The 11,382-nt window shown below is 34.9% G+C and overlaps 1 protein-coding gene across 1 annotated transcript in view; it reads left to right on the top strand.

Annotated features, from left to right (window-relative positions):
• The first annotated feature begins 6,808 nt into the window (after positions 1–6,808).
• bpifcl (BPI fold containing family C, like) overlaps positions 6,809–11,382 on the top strand; it is a 29,056-nt gene continuing 24,482 nt past the window's right edge. Inside the window, exons 1-2 of the mRNA XM_056268451.1 lie at positions 6,809–6,869; positions 10,364–10,470. Of these exons, the coding sequence (XP_056124426.1) occupies positions 10,374–10,470 (97 nt within the window). The 5' untranslated portion in view covers positions 6,809–6,869; positions 10,364–10,373. The remainder of the gene's footprint in view (positions 6,870–10,363; positions 10,471–11,382) is intronic.

The raw sequence follows: 11,382 nt of genomic DNA, 5'->3' as shown, positions 1-11,382 counted from the left end.
ACATATTAATTAACACTATTAGTTAAAAAAATGAGTTATTAGGGAATTAATTCACAATTACATATTTAATTAATAACAATTCATGTATGAACTAATACATTAACCTTACAGACTCTTAATTAGTTCCTAATGTGGTAATCATTAATGAAAAGCTTAGATAATCATTAGTTACACATTAATTCAGTATTATCTGTGCATTAGTTAAGCATGAATTAATGCTTATTAGTGCACCCGTATTGTAAAGTGTAACCAAATAGGTTTTCTGTTAGTTTCATATTCTTGAGCACTGACAGAATGCCTGTAAACTGATTGTTTGTTTGATGCCTTAGTTATGCTAGAACGACTAGTATATTGCAATATTTCTGAACAGAGATCTTTAATCTAGATTTAAACTGGGAGAATGTGTCTGAGCTCTGAACATTATCAACATCATCAGACATTTAGGAGCCAAATGTGAGAACGCTCTCCCTCCTTTAGTGGACTTAGATATTCGGTACTCCCAGAAGCCCAGAGTTGTGTGACCTTAAAGAGCGTGAGGGATTGTAAGGCGATAGAAGATTAGTTAAATACACTGGAGCTAAACCGTTTAGGGCCTTATAGGTCAGTGGCAATACTTTATCATTTATATAGAAATTAATAGGTAGCCAGTGTAGAGATGATCAAATTGGGGTTATAACATAATATTTTCTTGATCTGGTAAGAATTCTGCATTTTGCACTGACTGTAGTTGTTTATTGAGGATGCAGGAGATCCAGCTATAATGATTACAGTAATCTAGTCTCGAGGTCATGAATGAATGAACTAGCTTTTCTGCATCAGAAACAGAGAGCATGTTCCGGAGCTTAGCAATGTTTCTGAGGTGGAAGAAGGCTGTTTTTGTATCATATGAAATATGATTATCAATAGACACGTTGCAGTCTAATATAACACACAGGTCTTTAACAGTAGAGGATGAAGAGCTTCTGTATTCAGGTTTTTGGTCCAATAAGTAATATCCCAGTCTTACCTGAATTTAATAGATGAAATTATCTTTAACACACTGTCAACTTGGATAATTTAGAAGTTGTATCTGATCTAGATGAAATAAGTGTATGAGTATCATCAGTATAACAATTCCATGTTTTCTAATACTATAACCAAGTGACAGTATGCACGCATAAATGGCCTAAAAGAGACCAGTTTGCATCTCTCCATACTTTACTGGTGTTAAAGTCATGATCAACAGTGCTGAATGCAGAACTGAAATCAGTGAGACGCAGCCTTCGTCCAATGCTAGAGGTCATTTGTAATTTTAACGAGCGCAGTTTCGTTTCTCAAAACGTCCAGATGACTGAGAACTGTGTTTAGTTATTGGCAAACAGTCTATTATACAGTACAATTGCAATTTGAGTGTGAAGTAGATAATGTGCTTGCAGTTTTGCAGACTAAAGATTACAAACATGTGTTAATGGTTTCACTCAAGTAGCACTTTTAGTGTGCAAGCAATTAAAAAAAAATACTTTAACAATGTATTTATGCTATTTGATACAATCATTTATATTCTTTTATGAGTTTAATAAGCTTAGGATAAAAGGTAGAATGGTTTATTTTATAATTACAATTACCATTTTGAAGAGTCTATTTACACTAAGTGCAAATCTTGCTGACAGAGGCTATTTACTATTGTCTGATTGAGAACAACAACTTACAAAGAAAGCCACTTGATAACAGGATCAGTGGTGTCGAGAGTAAGATGGCTTTAGCTTTTAAATAAAAATGAAGAAAATATAAGAAAAGTGGAAACCAATTCGGTAACACTTTATAATAACTGCATGCTAATAATCATTTGTTAAGCATGAGTAAACAGTTAATTCATCATTTATAAAGCATTAATAGACATTAATAAGCAGTTTATAAATACAGCTATAAATGCTTTTTTTCTTGATTTATAAGCATATCTATAATGCGTTTAATAATTGTATTTTCATACTTTGTTAATGATCAATTAATAATTTCTAAATGAAGTATAGCATTATTTACAAACAAGAGTTGTCAGTCATTCATAAGATCACTTAGAAAGTGTAAGTAAATGTAGTAAATACAGGTAGTTATAAAGCATTTAGTAGTGGTCAGTTAACTATTTTGTGAGCTAATCTAAAGTGAGGACTATTCATGCCTTGTAAAGCATTTATAAAGGAGATTTGAAGGCTCATCAATCTTCTAAACAGTAAAATGTAACAAACACAACACAGTGATACAGAACATAGAAATATTTAACAGCCTTTAAATCTCCTTTATAAATGCTTTACAAGGCATGAATAGTCCTCACTTTAGATGAGCTCACAAACATAGTTAACTGACCACTACTAAATGCTTTATAACTACCCGAATTAACCCTGAAATACAGCATAAATACATGTTAATAAAGCATTTATTAACACACTAAGTAACCATCACTATATGTCTGAATAATAAGATGTATGAATGTACATTTAAATAGTTTATTAATAATTTACTTACACATTCTAAGTAATCTTGTGAACCACTGAAAACTCTTAAATAACTGGTTTATAAAAAATGCAATTATTCATTTAGAAATAATAAATTGATCATTAATAAAGGATGAAAATACAATTATTAAATAAATTATAGATATGCTTGTAAATCAAGAAGAAAGCATTTATAGCTGTATTTATAAACTGCTTATTCATGTCTATTAATGCTTTATGAATGATGAATTAACTGTTTACTCATGCTTAACAAATGATTATTAGCGTGCAGTTATTATAAAGTGTTACCACTTGTTATGAATAGCAGCATAACACTTGTTTCAATGTGAGAATGATATTCAGTTCTGCTACGTTATTGAATCAAGGAAATAAAACACATGGAAATCAAGGAAATACAAACCAAGAGAAACATGAGAAAATCAGTGACTGTCAACAAGTGTAACTCTAGTGAAACATTCACTATCAGATGTGTATCTGGAAAGGAAAGCTTTTTCTTTATCGAAGCCAAAACATGTTTGACTTGACCTCAGAGTCAACCACACAAAAATATGAGGAACTGTTTTCCGTGAGTAGTGTGTGTGTGCTTGCGCTGTTTGATACACATTTACATTTAATCATTTAGCAGAAGCTTTTATCTAAAGCCACTTACAAATGAGGAGAACAATAAAAGCAAATGAGCAGAACTATAAAAGCAATCAAAATACTGTGAAGTCCCATTTTGTCCAGCACAGTACAAGTAACAAGGTTGTTGATTTTTTAAATACAAAAGTAAATAGAAAGAATAAACGAGTGTGTTGACAAAAAAAAAAAGCATCTTTAGCTGCTTCTTGAACATGTGTAAAGCCTCGGCTGCTCGGGTTATTTTAATACAAGACAAGCGACTCATTTGTCAAAGAAACAATGTAAAATACCGTTTTATGGCCGATGTTGGTCTACAAGCCATGATACACTGCTCTGCCTGCATTCGTTTCAAACCAGATCTAAAATCCCCTACAGCTTTATTTGGACGTTGGTGCTTTCGTTGATCTTTGAGTAATCTTCTATTTAACGTTCCTCATTGTCATTATCAGTAACGGGTAGTGTGTTTATTCTCAGATCATCTTTAGGTTATCTAGTAAGTGCAGCGAGGGAAGCAGAGCTTTTATGAATCACCATTTCGTATTATTTGCTGTTTATGTGTTTGTTTGTTTTTATTAAAGGGATGAATTGACATCTTAATCAGGGCACTGAAACATTTGCTCCCTAAAACCCCCACAATGCACTGTGAAAACCCTGTATTGATGCTTACTAAGTTCTTTAGCTCACAACACATAACGACATGTGATAAAGACCTCTATTATATTTCAGCATAAACATACATCACTAGACAGGTAATGAACATAATCTAGCTAACATTTATTATTTATTTACGGCTGAAATGTTGCACAAATATGTAACAAGCAAAGTATTTATCATAATGTCCTTTAAATTAATCAAAACACAAGGTGTGTATTTTAGGTGACTGATCAACTACCCACATAACAGTGTGCAAATACTTATTTAGTTGATGCAACAAAATCATAAAGATCATAAAGCAAAATTGGTATTGACAGATGTTAAAACATCAGTAAACAAATCAGTAGACAAAAAAAAAAAATGAATTAAGGTAAATTATTAAAATATGAACTAAAGCCTACATAGAAACACGGCGTCTCAAATGTATATTTTTATATAAATAATCAAATAAAAGTAGAAGCTATTTTTGTAGATTAACTGCATGTTTTTACTCTGTGATTTTGTCATGTTGACTGTTGAGTTTCTTCCTCATTGTGAAAGCATATGACTTGTATCCTTTGAAAAACAATGTTAGTGTGTTACTATATGTTTATACTGTCTGCCTTTTTTATTCATGTAAATGTGTATTTATTTCACTTTCAGTTATTATCATGTGATGATTTTTCAGATTTTCAGATTTTTTGACACCATTAACCCATTGTGTGTTTGCTTTGAAATAGCATCATGAGGAGAGATGGCAAACAAATTATTTTAGCACTATACGTATATTAGAAAAATGTGGTAACTAGAAACAGACATTTAAAATGCGGGCACATCTGCTCAAATGAATCGACACCATACACAGCGCTGGACTATCCTATAGGCGGTTTAATCAATCATACAGCAAGACCAGCCCGTTCTCATCCCAAGGCGTCATACAAATGACATTTCGTCGAAATCTTACGCACATGGCATCCTTTAGCATCAATATGAGACGCAGATCCCAAGGCGTCATAAACGTAACCCTACCCCAGACCTAAACCTACCCATAACAGTGCGTGTTATATTAACGCTAAAGGATGCCATGTGCGTAAGATTTCGACGAAATGTCATATGGTGTCACCTATATGACGCCAAAGGATGAGAATGTGTTGGCAAGACACCATACATACATCTTAACAAGCTCTGTATTACTGTATCCCATCAGTCAACATATACTGGTATATATCCATATAGTAGTCAACATTATGGCACACCACACCCAACTCAGACTGATAACTCAGGAATTCAATTCAAAGCAAAATCTAAACAGTGGGAAACTGGTTCCATCATCCACTGTAAAGGTCCCAGTATTTCCCCTGTGGCCCTGAAGCCGGTTCACCTTCTAATGTAGAGGAAGAACCAGTTACACTATATGAGATCTAGCAATCAGCTCACACATAAGCGGAAGAGAATCTTTCATAGATATGCACTTTATATATTTTATATACTTATATATATATTAGGAGATTATGCAAGCATTTACTATTTCACAGTTTGATATGAATTCTCCTTGTTTGTCCTTTAGTTTTGGCTGCAAATGTAAACCTTGTTGGCAAAGGCTGTTAGAATAATATATGTGGTAAAGTATTGCTAGAATATTGTATTGCAATAGTATACATATACCTTCCTTTACACTTAGGCCTTGATTTACCAAACGTTGCAAATTTCATGTCCCGGCTCATCTCCGTATAGTCTACTGAGGATTATATGTTTTAGATGCACACAATAGCATGTCCTGTCATTAATCGGCAGGTTTTTATTGATGTAAAATACAGGGCAATGCCAATGCCAATATGATCATTTTATCAGCAGGGGCTTTGGGTTGGGATTTGTGTTGGTGTAATGCCAAGTAATTAATTACTGTAATTGAATTACTTTTTCCTTGAAAAGTATAGACTAGACTGTATAGACTACAGAACAATTCTATATAAAGCAAAAGTGGATTTAACATCAATATGCAACGTTTAATGTTGAAATGTCTGTATTTTAAATTATGTATTTTAATGTAACCTTCTCTATTTAAATACTGTACAATACTGTACAATTCAAGGATAAATCATGCGATTTTATATTATTTATTCGAAAGGATTAAAAGCCAATCCTTGTATTGGTCAACTGGTGGATGTTGATACCCTTAGGAGATATCATTAGGAAACATGGAGTTAGCTTTCACTGTTATGCCGATGATACTCCGCTCTATATTTCTTCAAAACCCAACGAAACTTACCAATTCACCAAATGAACGGAATGCATAGCTGATATAAAAAACTGGATGACTAGTAATTTCCTACTACTAAATTCTGAAAAAACAGAGATTCTAATTATTGGACAAAAAACTTCCTCATGTATTAACCTAGAATACTGTCTAACACTTAATGGCTGCTCTGTCAAGTCTTCGTCGTCGGTTAGGAACCTGGGTGTGCTATTTGATACCAACCTTTCTCTAAATTAAATCTAAATTACGTCATATGCTGTCATTGAAAAAAGCAGACATCGTTCATGACATCAAGGCTAGATTATTGTAATGCTCTACTGGGTGGTTGCCCTGCACGCTTAATAAACAAACTCCAGCTGGTCCAAAACGCTGCAGCTCGAGTTCTTACCAGAACCAGGAAGTATGACCATATTAGCCCAGTTCTGTCAACACTGCATTGGCTGCCTATTAAGCATCGTATAAATTTTTAAAATATTGCTGAGTACTTATAAAGCACTAAATGGTTTAGCACCGCAGTACTTGAGCGAGCTATATGGTCCTTCACGTCTATTGCGATCTCTTTAGCTGACAACAGATTTCTAAACAATTCTAGTTACAAATTAGGAAGATGACGGTAAGTTATAGAAATATTTGATTGATTAAAAGCTGTTTTTTTAATCGATTGAAAGCACTAGTAATTATCCTTTAATATTGAAAGACACCCAGAGCAGGAACTGAACACACACCCCTCCCTTGTGAATGTGTTTCTTTTGAAGCAGCTTTTGAGGAAACACTCACACAGAAACACTCACACAGAAACACTCACACAGAAACACTCGCACAGAAACACTCGCTTTCCGTCAGACACCGGCTGTGCTGGATGTTTTGAGGTACGTTCTTACAATTTCAGATGTCAAATTTGAATAAAAAAAAGGGTGGTAACGCTTTAGATTACAGCCCGAAAAGTACTGCGTAATTAAAGCGATTTTACAGTGTAACTTTTGGTAATTATAGTGTACCTATAACGTACTTACATGTAAGTATAAGGGAACAATATGTAAAGTTTGGGAAATAAAGGGGTAACAACCAGGAGAATTAAAATATTATTTATACTTTAAGTATTATAGAACTAAGGGGAACTTATTCTACTATTATGATACAACAATCTTACATTTGGGAGCAATTTAGCGAGAACATACACTGCATACCTTTTTATAATAATGGTGTACCAATATATATTGTGTATAGGCTTTTTAATAATTATAGGGTACATATCTATGCATTTATACAGTAATCTTTTTAACAAAAGTGCACTGAAAACTAAAACAATTGCAACTTTTGCTTAAATATTGGGGAAAGATACTCTTGTTTCATTAGTGGTGCTTGTTACCCTCTTGTTTCATGTAGTTACAGGGTAAGTACAATAAAAATAAATACACAATCTTATATCACCAACTCGGAAACCTTTATTTGAAAAACAACTGAATTCAGAACACTTATATTGCAAGCTCATGTGTTCCACCTAAAAGGTGGAGCATCAAACAGCGTATACTGCAATAACTGTAGTAATTCATACCACCAAAATGGATGGATCAATGTCTTCTGAAGGGAAACGATGTGTTTGTAAGAAAAATGACAATATTTTAAACTTTTTAAACTGTAGACTCTCTCTTCAGACTAACTGTAATAAGTTGTTTTTCAAATAAAGGTTTCTGAGTCAGTGACATTAGATTGAGTATGTATTTTTATTGTACTTACCTTGTAACTACATGGAACAAGAGGGTAACAAACACCACTTTAATTTACAGCCCGCAATGTCAAACTTACCCTGTAACAACATAAAACAAGAGGGTAACAAGCACCACTTAACATGGAACAAAAGTATATTTCCCAGTATTTAAAAAAATTGCAATAGTTTTAGCTTTACTTTTCCCTTGAAACATGTAAGCCAAAACTTAAACATCTGCACTTTTGCTATAAAAACAAACAAACAAACAAAAAAACAACAACAACTGTTTTGCATAGATATGTACCCTGTAATTTTTTTAAAAGCCTATACAATATGTATTGGTACACCATTAAAAAGGTACGCAGTGTATGTTCTCGCGAAATTGCTCCCAAATGTAAGATTGTTGTATCATAATAGTAGAATAAGTTCCCCTTAGTTCTATAATACTTACAGTATAAATATTTTTTAGTTCTCCTGGTTGTTACCCCTTTATTCCCCAAACTTTACATATTGTTCCCTTATAATTACATGTAAGTACTTTATAGGTACACTATAATTACCAGAAGTTACTCTGTAAATTCGTCTTAATTATGCAGTACTTTCTGGGCTGTAATCTAAAGCGTTACCGAAAGTGTTTATTAGGGCCCGAGCACCGATGGTGAGAGGACCCTATTGTTTTTGCTCCGTTTATTATTATTCCGCTTCTTCTTCTTCTTCTCTTAAAAGAATCGCTTTTTAGAGGGCCTAAACATGCTCAAAAACTCATGAAACTTTGCACACGCTTCAGAAGTGGTGAAAATTTACGTGTGATATGCTTTTCAAAATTGGGTGGGGCAAATTCGGTAAATTATTGCCCCCAGATTTTGCCCCGGCTCTACGTTTCACGTACAGGTATGAAATTTGGTACATACATGTAATGACCCAATACCTACAAAAAAGTCTCTTGGAGCATAGCCCTAAACACAACAGGAAGTGAGCTATTTTGAACTTCCTCCTAGATTTTGTGCATTTTTCGTAATTTCCTGATGTTGTACTTTAACGAACTCCTCCTAGAGATTAAATCAGATCCACATAATATTTTGTCAGTCTAATCTTAAGGCCTTTGCGACGTTAAATTGCGAAGATCTAGAGTTTTCGTCGAAGGATGTGACCTCGGCGGCCTGACAAAAATGTAGATGTGCAAATCCAATTTCAGCCTCTGGGTGAAATATGCATCATCAGATAACTTCTGTGTAAATGATGCAGTTCCGATGTTGCTAGGCAACCACAGACAGCCTGCAGTAACTCAGGCATACAATGTCCGATCTGCCCCAAACTTCACATGTGTGATAAGAGTCCTGTCCTGAACACATGACCATCCTCATATTAGATTATTGTAATAGCGCCACCTGCTGGTAGCAGGAAGTGTGATAAAAATAAATGACTTTGACATAGTCCTCCGGCTTAAACATGCTCGAAAACTAATGAAACTTTGCACACACTTCAGAAGTGGTGAAAATGTACATGTGATGTGGGTTTCAGAATTGGGTGGGGCAAATTACTTTAACATATTCCCCCTATATTTACATACTGCCCACCGTGCTCTGTCTTCCTAAAACGGCCGGGTGGCGGCGGCACGGGTGCGAGGGCCCTTTCATCGCTGCTTGCAGCTTTAATTAAATAATGTTTTTTCTATTTACAAACTTTTTTTTCCTGCAAGGGATTCATGTTGTAAATAAATATATACATAGCAAACATACACTTGTTGAAGCTCAACTGGTAGAAGGGAATGCCGAGGTCTGGAGTTTGATTGGCAGAAATATACAAGCTTATCCAATGTCAAACTTAAAACCACAGTTAGTCACTTCTGATAAAAGCATCTTCCCAATTGATGAATATAAATCTGCTGTCTTTATTTGAAAACGCTGCTTTCTTCTCTGCTGTGCAACTCGAAATCTGCAAGACTGTGAAAGATTCTGAGGGTTTTTATACAGAGATCAAACTGAAGCATCAGAGCTCAGATTACTGTTCACATCGTCAGTCAGTGAAGACGGCGCCAAACCCTGCCATGCCTATGCATTGGTGAAAATTGATTAGAAGTGTTAAAGGCAATAATTGTTATAGCTTTAGGATATCAAATATGGCAAGCTGTGGTCGTAAACACTGCTATATGTGTGTGTCTGCGGAGAGTCCTCAAATACACAAATGTGTTTTGGTCTTAGTATCAGTTCTCCATCATTTAAGGAAGTGAGTGATGCAGCTGAACTGAGGGATCATGAATGACTTTAGACCTGATTTGCATATACGGGTCGGTGTTATTTGATATGAACTTCTGCTAAAGCAGATCATCTGTGGAATGCAAAAATAAAATACACACTCTTTTAGCAATGCAAAGGTCAAGGGCTCACACACATTCTGCTAAATGTTCACTGAAAGCAGTGTCGGTTCAAAGCATCTGAAGAGGCGTTTGGATGCAGAGAAGGTTGAATACACCAAAAATAAATAAAATAAATAAAAACTTTTTTTTTCGAGCTAAATGTACATTCAGTAATTGCAATAATACATTGATACACCAAATGTGATACATATCTAGCTTAATTGCAGTGTAAATAAATACCAGTAAAAAGTAAAAGCCAACCGGTTAAACTCATGTAATATATGTGTCTTACCCCGCAGGAGCTGAAGGATGCAGCTGGTCATTTATTTCCTGATGATATTAACATACACACATGCAGATTATCCTGCGTTAAAAGCTCTTCTGTCAGAGAAGGGGCTCAGAGATGGTACGTTTTTCACTATATTAATCTGAAATTAGATTTAATAATATTCTTTATTATGAGTTTCAGTTTGACATGACTACTGTCCATTAGGGAAATGCTCAGTGATTGTTTTCTTTAATATATTATACATGTATACACTGATTCCTTTCATATATAACCTTTTCCCTCCAAAATGTAAATATAAAAATGTAAAAAAGGATAAATTATATTTCATGTCACCAAAAGAGAATGACATTCGTGAATGTTAATCGTAAATGTTAGGACCCAAACAAGTGTTGAGAACTGGGTTTAAAGGCACAATATGTAAGATTTTTTAATTAAAATATCCAAAAACCACTAGAACAATGGTATATATATTTTGTTGACTTGTGTGCTTACATTATCCCAAATGTTTCCAATAATGTTTAAATCCAAACAAATCTTTGTTATATAGCTCAACATGGTTAGTCTTATTGTTCCTGAATGTGGGATTTGAAGCCCTTCTGCCGCCGGAGATCTCGCCACCTTTCGAAGGCTTTTCCGATGTAAATCCTTCTCCTTTTCCCTTTCTTTTGCATTTTTGCAGTCTGTTCATCGGAACGCCGTCTCTTTGGTCGTGTGTCGGCCATATCAAACTTAAAGAGAATATTATTCTAACATCCCTCTTCATGCTCCACACCCCCTTCATGTGTACGCACACTAACCCCCCAAACCCTTCTTGTCGGTGATTGGCTGGAACTGTTTGTCATGTTTCGTGGAGCGGGTTGGCCCAGTTTGTTTTTGTTGCTGTTTGTGGAGCCTGAGCGGTCTACAGAGACCGAGAGACCCACCTCTTTACAGTGTGTTCAGGGGACAGTAGTGATGTATGTCTCGAGACCGGTCTTTGGTCTTGGTCTCGGACCTCTCGGTCTTGTCTTGGTCTCGCTGTCTCAGACC

Source organism: Rhinichthys klamathensis, unplaced genomic scaffold (genome assembly GCF_029890125.1).
Source record: "Rhinichthys klamathensis goyatoka isolate OS25496 unplaced genomic scaffold, OSU_Roscu_1.1 h1tg000272l_1, whole genome shotgun sequence".
NCBI classification, from domain to species: Eukaryota; Metazoa; Chordata; class Actinopteri; order Cypriniformes; family Leuciscidae; genus Rhinichthys; species Rhinichthys klamathensis.
Note: the sequence above shows the minus strand (reverse complement) of the source record. Positions and strands in the feature narration are given on the sequence as shown.